Raw genomic sequence first — 23,846 nt, forward strand, 5'->3', positions numbered from 1 at the left:
AGGTTATAGGGGTTAAGCAGCTAGGACATTAAGACTGCTTTAAAAGTAGAATGTAATGAATTCAGGGCATTGCTTTTTTTTGACCTAGCAATGCCCTCCTCATTGGGTTACCCCAGTTTGCTTGACATTAGGGCAATACTAAGAACAATCTCTCAGTTCTCACACTACTAGGTGATTAGGTAGCACCATTTTGATGAATGGTGAAAACTTAAAAAGCTACAACAGAAGCCATAGAGCTTGTCAACAAAAACAAAGTTTCCCCTGCCCTCCTCCTCCTGCTAGCAGAGCAGATGGTTGTAATGCCTGCTTTACTAAGCTTTGTCCTCCACTAATAATTACCTCCTTCCTACATACCTTCCCATTTAAAATAAATTCAGCGAGATGATGCTCTACCTAAACTAGTTATATGTCTTGCAACTTCCTATCTGGCTATTGCAGCAAGATTTGAAGAACTTGCATAGGTCACTAAGGGCCCCTTTTACCAAGCCGCAGCAAAAGGGGGGCCTGAACTGGCATCGGCACGTGTTTTTACACACATGCCGAGGCCCCTTTTTACCGCAGGGGGTAAAAGGGAAGTCTCCTTCCTGCAGGAAATGGTCGTGCAGCAAGTAAAGCACTTGCCACGTGGCTATTTCAGGTGGGGGGGGGGGGGAGAGCCATTACCGCCAACCCATTGTCGTGGTAAGGGCTCCTGCGCTAACCCGGTCATAACCCGATTACCACTGGGTACATTTAAATATATTTTGTAGCGCTAGAGTGTATCCGGAGGTAATCGGGTATATTTATTTTTGTAGCGTGCTAAGGGTGGGAACTACTGCAGGGCTGCTGCGGTAGCCCAGAGGTACTTCCTGTTTAGCAAGCAGTAAGCCCGTGCTGGGCTTACTGCTTAGGAAAAGGGGCCCTAAATTTTGTTGGAGCGGGAAAAAGTCTAAGATAAAATTGGATTTTTTTTATATGGTAATTGGTCAGTGGGAGGCCTGGAGTTGCCAGATTTAAAGAAATATAATTTGGCTTGTTTGTCTCAACATGACTGACTGTTTGAGAGGGAAGTCTTTACTTGAACTAAAAGTGATGCTGCTTAATTCTCCCCTTGGCAATTACATTATCTATTACACGCGCCTAGATGCTCCTTGCCACATCCTCAAAAGCTTGAGGGGTGGAAAGAATGGTGAAACTTCTGAATTGAAATCCTCAGGTTAGTGAGCTTTTACCCATTTGTGGAAATGTTACATTTTCCCCGCATTTGGTGTTACTGAGTTGGGCTGAGATTTGGAACATGTCTTGGGGAGAGATAATAAGCTTATCCTATATGAGAACTTAAAAACTTGACTTGGGAATTAATCATCCAGGGGACTTTTTTTCCCCACAACTTATCAGCAACTGCTTTACTACACTCAGTCCTCGGACCCTACAGGATGGCAGTCATGTTTAGGGGCTAAGTTACAGGCTCTCCGTATCCCACCTTAATTGAATGACTAATCAGCTGGTGTCCTCTAAAAATTATAGCATGTTGGCTGCAAAGTGAAGTGCTAGTCTTGGGCACTCAGGTAGTACACCACTCCTTTCCCAGCACATTAAACAGATCCCTTCAGTTGTATATAATGCAAATTTGCATGAATGCCAATTCTGTATATTGCATCAAGTGTACTTTTCAGAAGTAAGGGCTCACAAGGCAGGCCAAGTAGATTCCCCTGTGGGCCTGAAATGCACAGAAAGTGATAACACCTATATTCATGCATTGTGGTACTACAGAGCCATTACACAGTTTTGGAGAACATTTAACCAATACTTTCCACAATTATTGTGCCAAAATATAGTTCTCTCTCCACTGAGTGTTCTTCTGAGAAAAACAGATATAGACTTCCCTAAGCATATATATTGGGAAAAAGGGAGGTTGAGTAGAAATTAAGTATATGGTACATTTTCTTGGCACTATTCATTATTGGGGGCTATAAGAACAAAGGTCCTTAATACCACATTCTCTATTGGGTAGGTAGGAAATGGGGGATCAGGAATATATACTATGGAGGGGCTATTACTAGGGGCTGGAGAGCTTTTTATTTTATGGCTGTTTGTTGACTTACCTGAGGATTCTGCAGGTGCCGCATGTTACTGTTACTGATATTAATAAACAGCTTTTGCTCTAAATAAGTTTAGCAAGATACAAGATCAATGCAAACTCACCAAATTTATACAGTGAATCGGATCACTAGAATATGGTTTTATTTTTCAATACCAAACTAAGTTCTTAAATTATTTTCCTCCATTTTTTTTATAAAAGTAGTTATTTTTAAGAAATGAGATTGCTGCACATTAACCAGCAGATTTCAACAAACAGAACAGAATATAGCAGACTGCCTCTGAATCACAAAAAATTCCCAAGATTAGAAAAAATAAGAGTAAAGAAAGCTACTGGTACTACTTCGAACTGTTACCTGACAGAAGAAATTTAGAGGTCCATGTTAAATCTACCTGTAGTCCCCTGTTCCTGTACAGATGTCAGGACATCGTCATGAGCAAAACCAAATATAAGGTCATTTTACCCAATTTTACACTTGGCGCTGGGAGGCATAGCTATATGGTTTATAAAAGACTTCTACAAACACTCAACCATCTTACTCTGAAAGAGATAGATATGTATCAGTTATTCACATAAAAGGTGATCAAGGTGAGAAGAACATTCATCATGACCCACAGCGACTTACCCAAGGATGAAGGAGAACACACAAAACAATGAGATGGGAACGGGACATTACGTGGAGCTTTAAGTTATTCTACAGTGATAGGTAAAAGTCAGTTATTTGGGCCTTAGTTCATGCCTCACAGCATACCTATGTTCATGGTGCTCTAGGTCTAAGATCCATTATTGAATAAAAGCTTGAACCACATATGAGGCAGATATGTCCCCAAGGAAAACCACAGACAAAAGGTCGGGTATGCCAGCCTGCTGGTACGTTAGCCTTAGGCCTCCTGCCTTAATTCAGTGATCAAGGGTTTTGGCAGCTCCAAAATCAGTTGGGGTCCGAGAACTGGTATGGAAGAGAACTTTTCCATGTTTGTTGGTAGAAGTCAAAACACAAAAATAAATCCAATATCGCAAAAGAAGTGCTTGAAGTATCACTGCTTTCCTATAGTCTCTGAACATATCCATGCTTTTAATTTTTTGGTACATTTTAAAATAAATCACTAGAATTGATCATCCAGCTGTTTAGGTAAGGATGGTGGTATGCTGGCATGATGATCAACAGAAATGCCACTTCTGGACTCTGCATCAAGGTCATCTGTCACCTCATCCACCTGTAAATAAGAAAATAATCTGTGAATAACTTTGGAGAGGGGGAGAATAAGGATTTACAAAAACAATGTTTAACAATTTAAGTCTGCAGAACATCAGACACAGCAAAATCATACACTGTGGTCTTGATGAGCTCTTACTGTTGGGTCTTTAATTGTACTGTACAATTTTTATTCCGCTTTTAACTGAATAGTGCAAAGCAGATTACATTATCAAGAGAAATTCTAGATAGAAGGGGCTTGCAACAAATTACCAAATACATTTTTATATTCATAAAATCTCCAACCACTTAAGTTTAAGATTGTTGATTTAAGAATAGGTACGCCAAGCCCCCTCCCTGCCCGTCTTCAAGTCTTTGCTTAAAGCCCACCTCTTCAATGCTGCGTTCGGCACCTAACCCTTACCGTTCAGTGAATCCAGACTGCCCCAATTGACTGCCCCTATCGGACCGACTGTTCACTTGTCTATTAGATTGTAAGCTCTTTGAGCAGGGACTGTCTCTCTTTGTTAAATTGTACAGCGCTGCATAACCCTAGTAGCACTCTAGAAATGTTAAGTAGTAGTAGTAGTAGTAGTAGTACTGTGGCGAAACAGGAGACTTTCATGCTTGTGATTTGTAACGTTGCCCTGACACCTTTCTTCTCGAGTGTATTTCCTTTGGCCAGCAGGAGGCTTGACCTCTACGATACAGCTGTAGCAGAGGTCAGTTTTCTTTTTAGCTTACCTTCCCCAAAGAAACAGAGGAAAATCCCCGAGGGGAAAAGTAATTTGTAGTGCCATTGGCCAAACACCCTTAGTGCCAAAGACCTAGACCAGAATGTGCTAGAATTCCTCAATCTCAGTTGGGAGTGGGGAGGAAGTAGACCTCTGCACTGAGGCCCTGTTCAATTCCTGTGAGCAGTTTCTTTTCCTATCTCCCCAGGTAGTAAGAAAAAGTGTTTAGTTAGCTTTACTACTGAGTCCTTGCTATTTTACCGGTTTCTGTTTAGCACTTTTACCATTCACTGCTTTATTTTTTTTTATGATAATAAACCTATTAGTTTATTAGCTCTGTTGTCCTGGACCAACTAACAATCCTGGCAGTTTGTATTCTCGGTCTGCGAGTGTTTTCTAAGAACTGTGAGGCCCCAGGATTGCAGCTCCAAGTGTCCCTAGAAACCACCGGGGAATAACTTGCGGGTGGGAGACTCTTCCAGAGGCAAACAGGACCCAGTGGTGGGTAGAGGGTATGCCAGTGTAGGGGCACACATGCAGGTGAAGGCAGGCCTGGGCAGTGCTGAGTAGCACATTACAGGTGGCCACAGGGTTAACTTTAGGTGGGTACTAGGGGTAGTGCACAGGCATTACGTGACAGTGTAGAGGCTGACCGAATTTCGGTTTTGGTACTGAAACTGGCCAAAACCCTTTTTCTGCCCCGTTTTGGCTGAAAGGCTACAGCCATGGTTTCAGCCGAAACTGACTGTTTTGGTGGAAACCTTGGGCCTAGCTGCCCCATCTATGAGCCTGAATAGAGGAAATGCTAACATTGCTCTACTGTGCCTTCCTCTGTGAATGCAATGTGGTCGGGAATCGCAAGCTGACCAGCTGTTCTCTACTACTATTTAGCATTTCTATAGCGCTACAAGGCGTACGCAGCTCTGCACAAACATAGAAGAAAGACAGTCCCTGCTCAAAGAGCTTACAATCTAATAGACAAAAAAATAAAATAAAATACAATAAAAATAAAGTAAGCAAATCAAATCAATTAATGTGTACAGGAAGGAGGAGGGTAGGTGGAGGCGAGTGGTTACAAGTGGTTACGAGTCAAAAGCAATGTTAAAGAGGTGGGCTTTCAGTCTAGATTTAAAGGTGGCCAAGGATGGGGCAAGACGTAGGGGCTCAGGAAGTTTATTCCAGGCGTAGGGTGCAGCAAGACAGAAGGCGCGAAGTCTGGAGTTGGCAGTAGTGGAGAAGGGAACAGATAAAAAGGATTTATCCATGAAGCGGAGTACACGGGAAGGAGTGTAGGGAAGGACGAGTGTGGAGAGATACTGGGGAGCAGCAGAGTGAGTACATTTATAGGTTAGTAGAAGAAGTTTGAACAGGATGCGAAAACGGATAGGGAGCCAGTGAAGCGACTTGAGAAGAGGGGTAGTTTGAATAAAGCGACCCTGGCGGAAGACGAGACGGGCAGCAGAGTTTTGAACCGATTGGAGAGGGGAGAGGTGACTAAGTGGGAGGCCAGCAAGAAACAGATTGCAGTAGTCTAAACGAGAGGTGACAAGGGTGTGGATGAGGGTTTTGGTAGAGTGCTCGGAATGAAAGGGGCGGATTTTACGGATGTTGTAAAGAAAGAAACGACAGGTCTTGGCGATCTGCTGGATATGAGCAGAGAAGAAGAGTCAAAGATGACCCCAAGGTTTTGAGCTGAGGAGACAGGGAGAATGAGAAAGCCATCAACAGAAATAGAAAACGGGGGGAGTGGGGAGGTGGGTTTGGGGGGAAAATGAGAAGCTCGGTTTTGGTCATGTTTAATTTCAGGTGGCGTTGAGACATCCAGACAGCAATGTCAGACAAGCATGCTGAAACTTTGGTTTGGATGCAAGGTGAGGTATCAGGGGTAGAAAGGTAGATTTGGGAGTCATCAGCATAGAGATGGTAGGAAAAGCCATGGGATGAGATTAATGAACCAAGGGAAGAAGTGTAGATAGAAAAGAGGAGGGGACCAAAAACAGAACCCTGAGGTACGCCGACAGGCAGAGGGATAGAAGTAGAAGAGGATCCACCAGAGTGAACACTGAAGGTGCGGAGGGAGAGGTAGGAAGAGAACCAGGAAAGGACAGAGCCCTGGAATCCAAGTGAGGACAGGGTATCGAGGAGTATGCTGTGATCGACAGTGTCAAAAGCAGCAGAAAGATCAAGAAGAATGAGGATGGAATAGAGACCTCTGGATTTAGCCAGTAGTAGGTCATTGGAGACTTTAGTAAGTGCAGTTTTGGTTGAGTGGAGAGGGCGAAAACCAGATTGTAGTGGGTCAAAAATAGCATGTGAGGAGAGAAAATCAAGGCAGCGGTGGTGAACAGCATGCTCAAGTAATTTGGAGAGAAAAGGGAGGAGGGAGATGGGTCAATAATTAGAGGGACAAGTAGGGTCGAGTGAAGGCTTCTTAAGGAGAGGTGTGACCACAGCATGTTTAAAGGCAGTAGGGACAGTTGCAGTGGAAAGTGAAAGGTTGAGAATGTGACAGATAAAAGTAATAAGAGCAGGTGAGATGGCATTAAGAAGGTGAGTGGGAATGGGATCAGAGGCACAGGTGGTACATTTTGAGGAAGAAAGGAGAAGTGTAGTTTCCTCCATAGTAACTTCAGGAAAGGAGGAAAAGGAATGAGGGGAAGGAGAGAGAGGGGAACGGACTAGTGGAGGGAGAGGTGGCGAGGTAGAGAATTCAAGGTTTATCTTTTGAACCTTGTCGTGAAAGAATTCAGCAAGGGTCTGAGGAGATAATGAAGGGGGAGTTGGGGGAGGGGGCACCTTGAGGAGAGAGTTCAATGTGGTGAAGAGAAGTTGAGGGTTAGAGCCAAGAGAGTTGGTCAGTTGGATATAATAATCCTGTTTGGCGCGTAAAAGAGCAGATTGGAAGGAGGTCAGCATGAACTTAAAGTGTAAGAAATCAGCAAGGGCCCGAGATTTCCGCCAGAGGCGTTCGGCGGAGCGGGTACAGGAACGTAGGTAGCGGATATTAGAAGTAAGCCAAGGTTGGGGTTTTGTACGCCTTATAGGGCAGGTCATCAAAGGTGCAAGAGTGTCTAAGGCAGAGGATAGAGTATTGTTGTAAGAAGAAACAGCCTCATTGACAGACGTGGATGGTGCCACAGTAGAGAGGAGATTTGAAACATGGGAGGATAGAGATGAAGGGTCAATATCTTGAAGATTCCTAGATAAATTAGATAAGATAGGACGGGACTGGGAGGGAGGAGATTTAAGAGTGAAAGTTATAAGATGGTGATCAGAGAGGGGAAGATCAGAGGCAAGGAAACTAGAGGGTGAACAGAGGAGAAGATGAGATCAAGACAGTGACCATTTTGATGAGTGGAGGAGGTGGAGCATAGTTGGAGATTAAAGGAGGATGTTAAAGCGAGTAACTTGGAAATATAAGAGTTGGAAGGATCATTAGCAGGAATATTAAAGTCACCAAGGATGAGAGAGGGGGACTTTAAAGTCACTGAGAAAGGATGAAAGGGACTTATCAGGGGGACGATAAATGACCGCTAGTCAAAGAGGCAGAGGAGAGAAAAGGCAGATAGAGTGGACTTCAAATGAGGAAAAACAGTGAGATTGAGGTGGAAGAAGGGGTTGAAATCTGGAGGAGGGAGAGAGAAGTAGTCCAACACCGGCCCCGCAACCAGCAGGGTGAGGAGTATGTGAAAAAAGATAACCGCCATGGCAGAGGGCTGCAACTGAAGCAGAGTCATCAGGGCAGAGCCATGTTTCTGTTATGGCGAGCAGATGGAGGTGACGCGAGATAAAGAGGTCCTGGATATAGGGGAGTTTGTTACAGATAGAGCGGGCATTCCATAGGGTGCAAGAGAAGGGCAGAGAAGAGGAGGGGAGTAGAGGAATAGAGATGAGGTTAGAGAGGTCGCGGTGAGATCTGTAGAGTTGGGAAAATAGTTGGTGAGGAGGGCCAGGATTGGGATTGATGTCACCGGCTGAGAGTAAGAGAAGGAGTAAAAGAGCGGAGGAGAGTAGGAGAGGCGTGGCCACGAAGGCATCGAAGGTGAGAGGTATTTAGGTGGAATGGGGAAGGCAAAATAGAGGGAAGAAAGAGACGGAGATTAAAAGCCAAGAGGGAGGAAGAGGGTAGGAGAGAAGGTGAGGTGATGAAGTCGATGGATGGGCAGTGAGTTCCTGTAGCGGAGAGAGGTAGGGGGTGAGGGAAAAGATAAGGAGGGGACAGGGCTAGGAAGAGAATGTGAATAGGGGCCATAAACAACTGAGGTACTTTAGCAACTGGGAAGAAGATTAGATGTAAAGAGAAAAACGCGCGCGGCACCTAGAGCGGAGGCCCTGAGTGGATCGGAGTGGACCTGGGTGTCACCCCGGAGAAGGCTGTAAGGATATGCAGATGAGCTGCAAGTCCTCCACAGCACCTGAAAGGCAGCCGGTTCTCAGGCCACTTTCTCCACCCCCACCCCCCCCCAGAAAAGGAGCCAGGGAAAGAGAAATGCCAAAACTTATCAATGGTAATTGGTAAGCAATCACACATATAAGCAGACAGATCTATCCTCTAGACTCCCAAGATGTTTTTGTATCAAGTCACTCGGTTATGAACAAACACATTTGGAACAGAAAAAAAAACCATTTTAAGGACCTTAGATAAACAACTTAACATCACATGACACAAAATTAAAAATGCTCTTTAACATATAAAACTCAAAATCTTTTTTCCTGGAATGAGATTGGTTCATTTCTGTCTTTGAAGGTGGGGGTATTTGAAGGCAGTCTGCCCAACAAGATAAACTAATTTTACTGCTGAACTTACATATGTAACTATGACATTCACAGGATGAAGTGCTATCTATTCTGTAATATACGCATGCAATTAGTACTTTAGATGACTTGTTATAGAAAAGGGATGTGCTATTCACCCACGCCAACAGCATGGCTAGGTGAAACGTAGTCATTTCTTGAATTAAAAACCCAAATACCTGCATTAGAAGCCTTTTTTTTTTTTTTTTAATAGTTTCCATGTAAAAAGGGAAAAGTTGTGTTTTCTTTAACTTAGTTGGGAAGTCTTCTGTTAGATAAAGAAATAGTAGGGACAAAGACCACTGGGAAGGGTTAGAAATTAAGGGACCCTTTTACTAAAGGGCAGAAGAGGTAGAGTGGGCTTCGTGCACGGTGAATTGGGTCTTCTATCAGGCTGACCCAGGAGCCCGGCGGTAATTCCGCCTTTGTTATGCGCCACTTCTGGCGTGTGAGGGAGTGACTAGTATAATGAAGAGCAGAGGCTGAGCCTGAGGGGCAGGGCTCAGGCTAGGAGGATGGTAAATTCCCTTAGCCAGAACTGTTCAGGGAGGCCCAATATAGAGGCCCAGGGAAGAGGTTAAGGAGGACCCGGGAGGAGAGAAGCTGCCTTGGAGTGCGGGTCTCCACAGCAGTGTGTAGAAGCTACCTGACCCGAAACAAGGTAGGCTAAGCTTTAAGCCTCGTAAGAATGCTGTCCTTGGGGTCTGGCTGGAAGCAGCACCTGTGTGTGGATACTGTATAGAAACCTAAGAGACTTTGAGAGTGAAAAGCCTGTGAGGGTACAGGGTATTTTTTTTGTACAGAATAAAGCCTTTGCTTTTTTTTTTTTTGACAGTGCACTGCCTCAGTTTGTATTTTATGAGGATTCCATGCCTTGCCATGGTTCACATTATCACACGGCGCTAGAAAATATATTTTTATTTTCTACCGTTGCAGGCAGTAAGGGCTCCAGCTTTAAATGTCCACGCAACAATATTTTGCTTACCGCATGGCCATTTACCAGTCCGTCTGAAAAAAGGCCCTTTTACCAACAGTGGTAAAAGGTAGCCTTGGCATGCGGCAAACTCACACGCCAATACAGGCCACCTTTTACTGCCGTTTGGTAAAAAGGCCCCTAAAAGACTATCACTGCAGCTGAAATGTACTGGTTTTGAATAGTTTTTTTTCTTTTTGATTTTGTTGGGATTTAATACTCCATGCTCCTGCTGATGTGGGCTCATGGATGTTTGTATTATTTCCCATATGTTCTAGATATTTCATCAATTGTATTATGCTCTTAATTTCCTTTTGTTTCTCTTTTGAAACAAAATAAAAATAATTGAAAAATAAATATCAGAATGGCAGCTCCTAGCTGTGTGTCTCCATTCCTCCTCCCCTCCCCCCCATCTGTCATCAGAGAATACAAACACTGAGACCATATCATAAAAAACACTATCCAAACATCTCCCAGCTGGACCTATTCTTGGAAACATTAATGACTTTAGACCTCCAAATCAGATTAGGAGGCGTTCTCAGACTTATCTGTGAAGCACGCACCCTGTGCTTGAGGTAAGAGAGGTAGGTATCCCAGCCGACAGTAACAAGATTCACATATACCACACGATAGTTGGGTGCAAGGAAGTAGAAATTAATCATCTGGGCAACCGGCCATACACAACAATCTGCCTGGAAACAAGGAGGAGACAAACAAAAGGATATTAGTGCTTCTACAGCGTTCAAAACGCATCATATTACCGAGCTTGCAAAAATCTTTGCTTTTTGAAAAAAGAAACAAAATTAGCCGAATGAAATAAGAGAATGCATACCAAATGCTGATGCAAGAACTATACTAAGACCAAACCCTGCAATTATGTGTTCCCTATACTTCAGGACCTGAACCAGTTGTCCAACGGACCGTGAAATGTAAAATACTTTTGGTTATTTAAACGTTATCAGCAGTTTGGCCTGAAGTAATGGAAGGAATAGCCTTGTGATTATAACAGAGGGCTGACAACAAGGGAAGCCTAGCTCATATCACATTGTGGCTTTCTGTGACCTTGAGTAAGTCCCTTAACCCTTGATTGCCTCGGGTATGCACTGTAGGACAGGGAAATACTCATCTTGAGCAGCTACTGAAAAGGGTGTGACAAAATCCAAAATAATATACCACCAACTGGAATCCAGCTTTTAGCTGTGTGGCCACATTTTTGAGGAATTCACTTCCACTATATTGTTTTTTGCAGGAAGAGATAAAAAATAGAAAGCATAGTGTTTCGAGAAGGCTTTTGCAACTGGTTAGTTAAGAGGGGTTTTTAAGAATTCATCATGAAATGTTTTTTTATGATGATATTTTGATCCCTTTATGTATAATTTTGTTTTACTGTGACATTTAAAATTGTAATCCACCAAGGGACATTTTGTTAGGCACAATATCAAGGCTGAAAAAAATGGCTGATTTTTCAGTTGGTATGGTCATTGAGTTAAGCAGCTGCACCAGTATCCATTTAGTTTAGGCCTGCTATATGGATAGATTATCCATTTAGCAGCTGAATACCACATCTAAATGGATATTTCATGCACCACCTTTGCTCCTCCCCAAATCAGCCCACATTAATCAGAATACTGCCTACATCATTTTTGGAGCTCTACAGACAGGGCAGTTGTGCCCACCCAGCAGCCAAAGCACAACTCCCTTTGAAAATTGGGCTAAAATGTTTTCCTATGTTAAGAAACATGTCAAAACATGATAATACTTTTCATGGATTATTCTGAACTCCCAAGGTCTGGACACTGCTCAGGCAAGGGTCATGCAATAACCTCATGCTCAAAATTCAAGGAGTATTTATAAAGTCAAGTGGATATGCGCCATTTCCTGGCTACCTACTAAGGTAAGCTGTTAGCTATTTTTTTTAGGGGGGGGGGGAGGGAGTAGGGAAAGAAAATTCTCTTTAACTGAGCTGTCTGCTGCTACCATTGTAGGTCTTCACTTTGTACAACCAGCAGAGCAGTCACCGATGTCTGCATTCCTCAGTCTCCCACAAGTGTGACTTGCTGACATCAATATTGCTTGTGCAACAATGAGTCTAGTCAAAGGTAAGCTGGCTTACAATTCACTCAGGCCTGGAACTAACATCGCCCAGCCAGAGGCAACTCCTACCACCTCTGTTTGAATGTTGAGTGCTTAAAATGGAACACTCACTACATATATCCTGTGATCTAAGGGAGACAAACAGAGCAGATATGGCTATATAACCTTGAAACAAAAGGCAGAAGAAAAACTCTATTACCACACTACTACTACTGTCATAAGATTTCTGGTCAACTTGCACATTGGTGGGGAAGAGGCAGTTGCTGACTTTCTGCTCTTGCTCTGCTTCTTCTGGTTGTTGCTTTTTTTATTAGTCATTTTCTCTTTCTTTAGGCCACTTGAATTTAGAAGTATACCAAAGGGAACTTTATTTGAGGGAGGGAAGGAGGGCATCCTTTCCACATCTTTGCATCTTGGCTCTGTGTTATGGATTTATAAAGTTCACAGGACCTTCATCTGGGAGCTAAAGGAAAGAGATGAACACCTTTAACAGCAACCACCTTTTTAAACAGCTTTTCTTCTCTTTTCAATTCCTCCTTGAAAATTGTTTTTAATTCCTTACCCTATAAAATTCCCAGAACTTGTCTTTGAATTCTTTCCAGCTCTCCTCCACAGTATGTCCTTCCATTGATCCCATACCTAAATATAAACAAAATTAAATATTTTTAAAAAATACCAACTATAATAACTAAAAATTGAACATTCATTGGAATACACTGATGGATTTTAAAGAGACAGTTGCACCCTATTATTCTTCATACAAGACCATCAGGGATAAGCAACCCAAGTCATTTATTAAACAGAAAGGAAGATATGTGCTTATGGGCATGTCACTCTGAGCATGCCCACCCTCATCTGACCTCAAAATAAAGACAGGCATACCTGAAAGCTGCTGGTACTGAATATTTATGATGGCCATTATGATAGTAAAGAGTAAGCAACCCCACTGGCCATGCAGCAGGCTACTCTGCCTGCTAGGGATACTGGAAAGAAAGAATTCACAGCTATTTCACAATGGCAACACAACTGGGCAGAAAGCTAGGTCACAGGAGCAGCCATCCATGGTCCTGAGCCTAGAATGCCTCTGTATTGGCTAGGCTACCCTTGTGTGGGGAGGTGGGAAATTCAAATGTGTACACGAAACAGGTCGTTCCACTGAAGGCTCACTGCCCAATAGAGACTGGTGCAGATCAAGCTGGAAGCCTAACAGTTAGGGCAAGGGAAATAAAGAATTAAAAAAACAATCCACAAAAGAGTGTACAGTCATTATACTTAACCAGAGCACTGTGGGTAAGAAAAGAGTGAGGTGGGTAGCAAGTAGTTCCAAAACCTGAGCTTGGCAGGTCCGGATTCTTTATGCAGGTGAGCATGGATTTTATGTACGAGTTTAGAATTTCTACTGAATCCCTCCTCTCAGTACCCTTCTCCACCGCCGCCAACTCCAGGCTCCACTCATTCTGCCTCGCCTCACCCTATGCTTGGAATCAACTTCCTGAGCCATTACACCAAGCCCCCCCTCCCTACCCATCTTCCAATCCTTGCTCAAAGCCCACCTGTTCAACATTGCTTTCGGCACCTAACCTTTATACCTTTCAGGAAATCTAGACTGCCCCTATTTGACTGACTGTACATTTGTCCTTTAGATTGTAAGCTCCTTTGAGCAGGGACTGTCCTTCTATGTTAAATTGTACAGCGCTGCGTAACCCTAGTAGCGCTTTAGAAATGTTAAGTAGTAGTACATTGCTTTGGGCACTTTCTGTAAAGACAACTGTAATATATAAATTAAACAAACATCCTGACTTTGAATTTTTGAAGAATGTCTGTTCTTGAGCAACTGATTGTTGATCTGCCATCCATGTCACATGGCAATCTGCTGGGGCCGTGAGACAGGAATTGATCCCCTGAAGCAGCGAAAATAGGATTCCTTAATGAGAGTGAGCTATGCCCAAGATAAGTACCAATGTGTATTGCATAGCCATTACTATGATTTTGGGTTTTTTTTCCAGTGAAGTGGCACTGCAGTCTTTTTTGATCTTCTGGCTGAACACTGTTCTTAGTGGATGTTTGTTTTCTGACTTATGATGGTTGCTTTGTGCTGTAGCCTATATGCCTTTGGGGCTTTTGAGCAGTAGCCAAGATCTTTTTTTCTCCACTTTGAGAAGGTGTGTGATACCAGAGGGTGGAAAAGCTGCTTGTCCTACAATAGTCATTTTCAGTATAGTTTTCAATATTAAGTTTCTAGCTAGTGTAGTACTTAACCTGCTTACAAGACATGTAGTCATCCTTGTGTTCAGAGCAACATACAATTTGGTCACAGCTGGCTTACAATCTACACATGTACCCAAGGCTAAGAAAGGTGAAGTGACTTGCCCAAAATCACAAGGAGAGTCAATGGGAGAAATAGGATTTAAGCACTGTCTTCCCTAGTTCTCAGCCCAATGCCCCAACCAGAAAGCTACTCCTCTACTCCAAGGAAGTGAAGAATTTCTCATATAAATCTCAAGTTCATCAATAGTTTGACATAGCTTTGTGCATCAGATGTCTTCTTTATTGTTTAAAAATATTAAATAATTGAGCTTTAGAAGCAAAAGTGTGCATGATGTATACATACATTTGCTAGTTTCTAATTTTCCCATGTCTGTCCACTTGCGTCCCTCAATTCAGACTTTTCAAAAGTCTACTTCTCATGAAAGCAAGTTCAAAGTAACCATATCCCCCCATTAGCTTGTGTTTTCAAAGTCTACAATGAGTTTTGATTTTTTTTTTTTTTTTTTTAAAGTTAGCTTGCAGGCTTGTAGTTAATCTAAAAAAATGTCCCTTATATAAGCAAGATTGCTAAATTTTATATAAAATCTTACCCAGGAAATACCATGCCCCCAAGGCTGGGGAACATATAATCTGATCAATAAATACTTTCTTCATAACTGTTTTTATCCCTCTTCCAGGAAATAATCCATCCAACCACAGGTACCAAAAGTGCATAAATGGACCCATTGAGCAACCGATAGCAAACATTCTCCCTACAAGAACAAAAAATGATTTAAAGAGAGTAAGGCATAATTACATTCTACTTTAACATTCGGATAAAACAAAACTATGAAGAAAGTGCAGTATGTAGATCTGTTATATGTTGATGACAGCATGCAGTAAAGTACTATGTACCAATTACAATTCATAGTCCATGCCCATTAACAGGCTGCTGAGTCAGCATGTGAATTAGTGCACACTTCATGTGCTAACTGCTTAGTGCACTTTAGTACAAGAGCCATTTGTGAGTTTCTCACAGACACTTTACATAGGGTGAGCCCCTTTAACATACAAGGTCTCCACTGCTTACCTGTAAACTTGTAAAAAGTAAAGTGCTTGACATATAACTTATGTGTTAGCACTGATGCCAAACACAAACTTTTTTTTTTTTTTTACATTTTTCATCTATATGCATAATTACACATTAACCAAGAAGCAAGTTTGGGGGCGGATAGAGATACAGCTGAAATGTTACATGGAACACAGCAAAATTCAGCTATTCTGCATAACTTTTACCAATAAGTTACACCTATTTGGGGCTGAACCGACGCTGAATATATGAAAAAAACAAATGCTGTCACTGGCCCTTTACTTCATCCACTAGGTGTGGCAAATCAGGTCCCAGAAACAATTTAAGCTATTTTTCTCATGTTTATGGTGCAAGACACTTAGGGGCCCTATAACTAAGCTGCATAGGAGCCTACGTATGCCCAACACACGTCAATTTGGAATTACCACCCAGCTACAACATGGCCCATGCGGTAATTTCATTTTTGATGCGCGACCGCTACACATGCCAAAAAATTATTTTATTTTCTGGCACGCAGCGAAAATTGGGCAATATCTCCAACTTGACGCACATAGGCTGGTGGTAAGGTCTCAGACCCCAAATGGACGCGCACCAATTTTTATTTTGTCACACGTTTGTTTTCGGCAAAAATTTTTAAAAGGCCTTTTTTTACAGGCGCACTGAAAAATGGATCTGTGTGTGTCCAAAACATGCGCCTACATTTCCGCAGCCCATTTTTCGGCGCACCTTAGCAAAAGTGGCCCTTCCAAGTGAGTTCCAGCTTAGCGATGGGTACTCATGAGTTTGTAATGTGCCATTAAAAAAAAAGTATGATATTAATATCATTAATTAATGCAAATCATTTGACTATGGCCCCTTCAATTAAACATATTCCCTTGCACCAATTTAAAAAAATAGAGTTCTAATACACTATGCCAGAGTGGTGAAAAACACTGGGTGTTATATTTTATACACTAATGCCAAGCTTGTGTTCCTGGTGTGTAGGAAGGAATAAGTAGTCCCTTGTTTTACAAGTGTCTGTTTTCTCCATGTCAAACCATCAATATGGGGAAACAGGTAACTGTATGGGTTTCTTAGGGGGGGGTGACAATTTAGGGGTAGGGTAAAAACAGACTCCTACCTGGATGAAAAACATTTTAGAACTTGAATAAGCATCAGGATTCTTTCCATTAGCTTAGGTAAGATAGCTGTCCCCATCACAATACTGGCCAGAAGTAGCAACAGAGTTTAACAAATCACAGGAGCAAGCAGGAGAGTGGGAATGACCAGAGTGATAAGCCAAGATGAACAAAGCAAGTTTTTATTATATAAAATAAACAGCGCTTGCTTGTTCAAAAATTGGTGTAACAGGCTTCACTGGAACGTGAACTCAAAGCGGTCCATGTTTCGGCCTAAGCCTTCATCAGGAGTCCTTATAAAAATAAATAATAAATATACATAATAAATATTTTTAAAATGTCCATGTTCCAGTGAAGCCTGTTACACCAATTTTTGTGCGGGCAAACGCTATTTTACATAATAAAAACTTGCTTTGTTCATCTTGGCTCATCGCTCTGGTCATTCCCACTCTCCTGTTTGTTCCTGTTGCTCTCTGTGATTGCTTGGTTTTTTTCCATGTGTTGTAGGTTATAAATGTAGTAATTTGTTAAACATCAGAGTAAATATGACAATACCTAGAACACCTGTGTTCTTACATTTTAAAAGATTTTACAAAATTCAGGACTCAAAGCCTTTACCAGCTATGCCAGTGTAAACGCAGGCAAAAAAAAAAAGTTTACCTGTCCGGATCAAATTCCGTTTGCATCCTGGATTTTTCCTGATTTCCCTGGTTTGCTGAAGTGTGTCGCCGGTGGCAAGGAGGGCTCCACAGGTTAGAGTGTTAGTGACTAGCAGAAACCTGCCTTTAAAGAAGGGCTTCCAGTACACAGAGAGACGGGTCATGAGTAGTCTACCCTGGGGAAGCATCTTTGCCACAACTGAAATAGCTTGAGACACAAAAACACATTGACCAGCAGAAACTAGCAAAGGCAGCTGATTACCTGCAGAACAAGTGAAATGGGAAAATATTAGGTCAACAGATTTACAGCAAGGGCCCAAGCTACAATTACTAAAGATAAGCCTCTGGCAATACTAGTGTGCGACAGCAACGTGAGATCTGGAAGATCACAGTAATGAAGGGAGCAACAGGTACTGGGCAACCCAAACCTTCCATACAGTTAAAACAAAAAGGAACTGATCCAATGAGGCTGTATGTGCAGTCAAAAAACTTGCTGATCCCTAAGCTTAAGGTAGAGGATCTGATTTTTACCTATTTTCCTTTCTAGGTTGTTAAACCTGCTAGTAAAGTCACTTCGAAGTATCTCCTCCTGCTCCCTTTTAGGTTTTAGGGCCATCAGCCTTCACTGTCTCGTCCTTGATACTGGTAGAACCCCAACCCACTGCAGCCACAGGGAGTGGAAGCCACAGCCAGCAACGCTACCTACTGTCCAGTCACCAGATGTTGCCATTGCACAAGGGCTGGAAATCCCTGGATAGCATTGCCCACCCCACCCCCAGGCTGGTCATGAAGCTTATGGGGAATGGGGGGGGGGAGGGGCTTGAAGAACCAGGGGTGAAATTTCAATTAGCAAAATACATTTATTATTTATTTGTTACATTTGTATCCCACATTTTCCCACCTTTTTGCAGGCTCAATGTGGCTTACATATAACCGTTAACGGCGTTAGCCGATTCTGGTCTGAACAAATACATGGTATGAATTTAAGAACATAACATAAGCGTTGCCATACTGGAATAGACCGAAGGTCCATCAAGCCCAATATCCTATTTCCAACAGTGGCCAATCCAGGTCACAAGTAACTGGCAAGATCCCAGAACAGTAAAAACAGATTTTATGCTGCTTATCCTAGAAATAAGTGGATTATCCCAAGTCCATCTTAATACTGTATGCCTTTCTCCTATGATTAACGTGCCCCCTCATCCCCACTGGGTTGCAAATTTTTGCTCTGGGCCATGCCGCAGAGAGCTCCAGTCGGATGCATGCACAGTATCTTCTGGCAGATGCAGATCCCCTCATAAGCCTCTGGTGAACTGAGGAGCCTTGACACACAAAATGCACCGAACTCTCTTTCGATTCCATCTTAAACTTACCATACGCTCTGGGTGGGTATAATGGCAGGACACAGAGATCTGATTTATCTAGAACTGGCTGGTATCTGTTTTCAAAAGTACAGTAACATGTCCCATGCTAGCAAAACACTGTGTGGGGCGTAAACAGTTCAACACCTTGAGGCTTGAATTCCTGTCAACCAGGCTGACAGCATTATGCTCAGGACATCACATGCAGCAGGATTTCAGCCAGAATGTCTGTGAGGGAAAAAAGCAATTCTCTGGGACGCATCCAAAGAAAAGACAACACGGTGATGTTCCTGACACCAGGCGAGAGACGCCGCTGCTTCCAGAGAGAAGAATCAAATCATAAAAACTGGGCTCAGCTGAGGTCCTGAATGTCATGCTACGTTTGACAGAGAATTTTTTTTTTTAATGTTATTCAAAATTTGTGGTGGAGCTCGTTTTTTTTTCAGGAGAGAGAGAAAGCTTCGGTCACATCATAGAAAAACGAGTTAGCACCCGAAAGCCGTTCTACAAATGTATCACCTTAGTCTAATAAGAAGAAAGCCGGTCACATCACAGGACCGCTTTGATTCCTGGAGGCCGCTCTAGCAACGTATCACCTTCACCTTGGTCTGATAAAGAAAAAGCGCTACTTTATCATTCATTTCTCTGTACAACAGCCCCATCCCGCCTTACCTAACACAACGCTGCTTTTCTCTCATCCAGTCCAGTCTCCTCTCGCATTCCACTTCCGGCCAGCGGCCGGCTCAGATCTCACGTGACCCCCACCCCCCACACATCTGCCAGAATTAAACTAATTTAAGGAGGCGGAAACCAGACACACACCACCAGTAACAGTGAGCAGACGGAAGCATTCAAGCTGGGAGCAGACCTGCCAAGTCTTCCGCTTTTAGCGTGTCATCTCCCGCACTCCCATCAAAGCGGGAAAGTCTCCCACTGGGCCACCGGGTCAGGTGACCGCTTTTAAGGCTTTTTACCCCATACTACTACTACTTAACATTTCTAGAGCGCTACTAGGTTGCTTTTCCCCATACTACCACTACCGCTGCTGTTTCCCAGCGGCTGAGAGGAGCAGGGAGGGCCCACGTGCTCCAATCGACCTGGTCTAGAGTTCGCTGTCGTTTCATTGGCCAGCCTGCCCGAGAGTAGTAGCAGTAGCACAAGCAAGCTAGCGTTAGAATTAAGCATGACGTCAGCTGTTACCTAGCCCATTCAAGCCTCATTCCGGTTGTCCAATAGTATTGTTTCTCTTCTCTCTCCTATTGGGATGGAGCCCAAGAATGCCATTATACAACGAGAGAAGCCATTGGAGCCCCAGAATGAGGCTTAAAGTGCAGCTAGAAAACTTCTTCGAATACCTTCTTCTTCCCCCCCCCCCCCCCCCCAAAAAAAAAAAAAAGGGTCCAAAAATCAGCAACTACTCTGAAATTCGCCCGCTACCAACCTTAAAACCAGGCCAATTGGGTGGGAATTGGAAACTAGTTGGCTTGGCAATTAGCAAGCGGGGTCACAGCAGCCTTCAGGCATGCGCTATCGGCTCTGCCCAAGGAGGTTTAATAAGCAGGAGAGGATGTGAGCCATCTACTCCACTGTAAGCAAGGAAGCCAAGTAGGACAATCTAAGTTTCCCCTTACCAGCGCAGCCGTCATCCCTGTTCACTCGAAACAAAGCAAGGAAACCTATGAACTGCTGCATCCACATTGTCAGTTTTTTTTAATGGTCCATTAATGGCCGAAGTCTAAAGCTGTTTCAATTGGATAGGCAGTGCCTTAAAAGGTGGAGGACAAAAGTTGTGTTTCCATTTGTTTGTTTTTTTTACTTATTGGACAGCTTTTTAATTTATTTAACAGCTTCCCACATGTAGGTTTAAATATCATGAAATAACAATTGTATATCACTAAAACAGCTTTAAAATATTATAGCTAATAGAAACAGCAATTTTAAACTGTATTTTCTCATTTTTCTACACTAAAAACTAAATAAATACACTATATACAATACAGATGGCCAAATTTCAGTGAGAATATCCTGTTTCCTAATGGGTTCCATCTTAAATGTTGTCATCTGCCTTGGGAAGCCTGGTGTTATAAATATGATGGAATATACTGAAATTAAAATGAAAGTAGAATTAAACACTCCTTTCATTGGGGCACATGGAATCACATCTTCATCTGTTTTGTAGAAGTTTACCTTTTACATACACAAATGGATTATTCTGTTGTTTGAGCATGTTTCAGGGACAAGTGGTTTATAAGTCAAAATAATCAAAATATTTTCTATGAAACAGATCTCTCATTTGTTGAAACATAACTAAATGGGCTATACGCCCCTAATGCAGTCCATTGATTTTCTTATATTTTGTTCTTGTGATGGCTTATACTGTGCCAAAACTGGAAATACAGAATAATAGAATTCAGTAACATCCAAAACTTATTTTTGTTTTAATCATCTTTGTTAAAAGTAAAACATGTTGGTTGATAAGCTTCATACAGAACAAGAAAAAAACAGTAAAACGTCCAACATGGCACAATAAAAACGTTAGAATATAAGTAACTAAATAAATCCCAAAGGTTAGAAATAGACTAAAGCCTGAAATCTTGACCTCAAGGGTTTCCTTATTTATTATTTTTTGATTTATTGAGAAGGAAAAAGGCCTCAAAGAGCTCTGGGATGCATAGTGGGGCATAATCAAACGGCGCCAGTGAAATCGATGGCCGGCCATCTTCGGGGCTGGCGGTGTAAGCGGGTGGAGCCAAGCGTATTTTTGAAATACGCTTGGTGCCAGCCAAATCGCTCGCCGGGTTTAGATAGATGGCCGGCTCCGATTTTCAGCCATAATGGAAACCGGACCCAGCCATCTCAAACCCGGCGAAATGCAAAGCATTTGGCCGTGGGAGGAGCCAGCATTTGTAGTGCACTGGCCCCCCTGACATGCCAGGACACCAACCTGGCACCCTAGGGGGCACTTACAAAAAAATAAAAAATAGCTTCCAGGTGCTTAGCCCCCCCAAATCCCCCCTAAAACCCACTCGCCACACCTCTACACCATTACCATAGCCCTAAGGGGTGAAGGGGGCACCTACATGTGGGTACAGTGGGTTTTGGGGGGGTTGGAAGGCTCTACATTAACCAGCACGTGTAACAGGTAGGGGGGGATGGGCCTGGGTCCACCTGTCTGAAGTGCACTGCACCCACTAAAAACTGCTCCAGGGACCTGCATACTGCTGTCAAGGAGATGGGTATGACATTTCAGGCTGGCATACTGGCTGGCAAAAAAAAGTTTTTTTGTTTTTTTTTTGTGTGTGTGGGAGGGGGTTGGTGACCACTGGGGGAATAAGGGAAGGTGATCCCTGCTTCCCTCCGGTGGTCATCTGGTCAGTTGGGGCACTTTTTCCAGACTTGGTCCTCCAAATAAATGGACCAAGTCCGACAGGCGAAATGCTCGTTTGAGCCGGCCTCTTTTTTATCCATTATAAGGCGAAGCCGGCCATCTCGTACCCACGCCCCCGCCCCTCGTCCCGCCTTCACGCCACCTTGAAGGTTGGCCGGCGCCGCAACGAAACAGCAGTTGAAGCCGGCCAAAATCGGCTTTCGATAATACCGATTTGGCCAGGATTGACTGCATTATATATTTAATGTAAACAGATAACTTAAAATCATGTCATTGTACAGATGGAAGAGATTATTCCCAGTTGTCTCAATAGATTAAGGTTATTTTCTAATCTTGGGAAATGTAATTTTTTTTTGGTTGTTAAAAAATTTAAATAAATTTGGTATATCTAAAGAGAATGGAGTACAGTAAAGTGGATTTATTATCATGACGATGGATGGTAAGCTATTTATGATGTTTTTTTGGTGTCAAGACTGTTGTGCTAGAAAAATCTTCAACATCTTACAACGCTGCTTGAGGGGGATACACTAACTTCTGTATTTGAAATATTTATAGTCTGTACCATCTACAATTCTGGGAAACCAGGAAGGAACATCTTAAATATTATATTGTTAACCAATTCCAGTTGTAGTCTTTTTTTTTTGAACACATTTAGGAGCCCTTTTACTAAGCTGTGTTAAGCAGTTAACTTGGGGGTTGACAATAGTGCTACCGTCTCCTGCTTTAAAAATAGCTGCTGTGCTAAAATCCCTATGTTAGCTGCTTAACACAGGAGAAAGTAGAATCAGGGCATGATATGGGTGAGGGGAGGGCTGGCCAGCTAGCACACAGGTGGTTACTATGTGCTAGCTGTCAGAAATGCCAACAGCTCAGCCAGACTTACTTCCACCTCAAAAGGAGGAAGTGCGTGCAGCTGTGCTACCGGCAAGCCGTAGCAAGTAGGGCCAATAAGAGAGGCTGCAACAGCACTCCTCTACTGTATCCCCCCCCCCCCCCCCGACAGTGTTGTATGTCCCGATTTCCTTCCCCCCTAACAGTCCTGACCATACCAATCCCCCTTTTCAAAATCCAGGTGTCCCTTGTGAAGAAGCCCTGCCCCCTGAGCTCAGGCCTTCCCCAAAACATAATAGGGGAATCCATGCTGGTATAAGGGTACACCCGAGCAGCAATAAGCCCCACTTCTGCTACATAGGACTGTGCTGGGAGTCAACCATGAACTTCAGCAGTCATCTCGCAGTACTATGGTAATAATGCAAGATGACTACTTGGAGTCTTGGTGGCCATTTAGTGCCGCAAGCAAAACTGGCTATTTTGGGGGCATTCTGGGGGCGGAATCGGCCCTTGGCCGCTTGTGCTAATATTCAGCAAAGATGTACCAAGGCTTTTCAGAAGCCTGGGACCCAGGGCACATTAGGAGTCCTCTGAGTTCTGAAACTCAGAATTAAAAAGATACAGAAGCAGTTGAGGCAGATTATTAGCTGTGGAAGTAACATTCAAAATTTATTTCAATTAAAATTGCATTTGCTTACCTAAAGTTGACAATCTAATCCCTGTAATTATTTGCAGTAAAAATGTTCAGCACTAAACCAACCAAGGTCACCGCATAAATAGGAAAGAGTGCTGGGGGTGGGAACTACTGCCAGGCTCCGCCATTAGCCAGCGGTAGTTCCAGGTTGGAGGGCCCCTTAATTGGCTGTGCTTTAGCCAGCTCCACAAACCCGGAAATTTAATGCCAAAGCCCGGACATGTCCCAGCATTGAACTTCCAGGCATAATGCTGGTGGCAGTCAGCCAAATGCTGAGAGCCGCTAGCTGAACATCGCTACATTTCTTTTCTTTGCCTACAACTATTACACTTCTTCAATCATCATTTTCAGGAGGAATGGGGCTTTTCAAGGTCTAGCAAGTTGAGTACTACTGCTACTTATTTTTATAGTGCTACACATGTTATAAGCAGGTACGTTTTCTGTCTCTAGTGGGCTCAAACAGTCTAAGGTGCTTTTGTACCTGGGCAATGAAGGGTTAGGCGACTTGCCCAGGGTCACAAGGAGCTGCAGTGGGAATCAAACCCAGTTCCCCAGGATCTCAGCTCACTGCAGTAACCATTAGGCAGC

General features: G+C 43.1%; 1 protein-coding gene across 4 annotated transcripts; it reads right to left on the reverse strand.

The window, feature by feature from the left end:
• Positions 1-1,012: 1,012 nt before the first annotated feature.
• On the reverse strand, positions 1,013-19,414 carry MPV17L2 (MPV17 mitochondrial inner membrane protein like 2). Of its 4 annotated transcripts, none has more exons than XM_030219322.1 (6): positions 19,341-19,414; positions 16,986-17,246; positions 14,729-14,890; positions 12,433-12,509; positions 10,340-10,468; positions 1,013-3,297 (listed from the first exon to the last, which is right to left on the reverse strand). In XM_030219322.1, exons 2-6 carry the CDS (start codon positions 17,170-17,172, stop codon positions 3,187-3,189), a joined length of 666 nt encoding a protein of 221 aa, XP_030075182.1. In that variant the 5' UTR covers positions 17,173-17,246; positions 19,341-19,414; the 3' UTR covers positions 1,013-3,186. The 4 variants fall into 4 exon arrangements, with proteins under 4 accessions (XP_030075182.1, XP_030075178.1, XP_030075180.1 ...); XM_030219318.1 differs by lacking the exon at positions 19,341-19,414 and adding an exon at positions 19,018-19,330; XM_030219320.1 differs by lacking the exon at positions 19,341-19,414 and adding an exon at positions 18,865-18,999.
• Positions 19,415-23,846: the final 4,432 nt, after the last annotated feature.

Source organism: Microcaecilia unicolor, chromosome 11, assembly GCF_901765095.1.
Source record: "Microcaecilia unicolor chromosome 11, aMicUni1.1, whole genome shotgun sequence".
Classification (NCBI taxonomy): domain Eukaryota; kingdom Metazoa; phylum Chordata; class Amphibia; order Gymnophiona; family Siphonopidae; genus Microcaecilia; species Microcaecilia unicolor.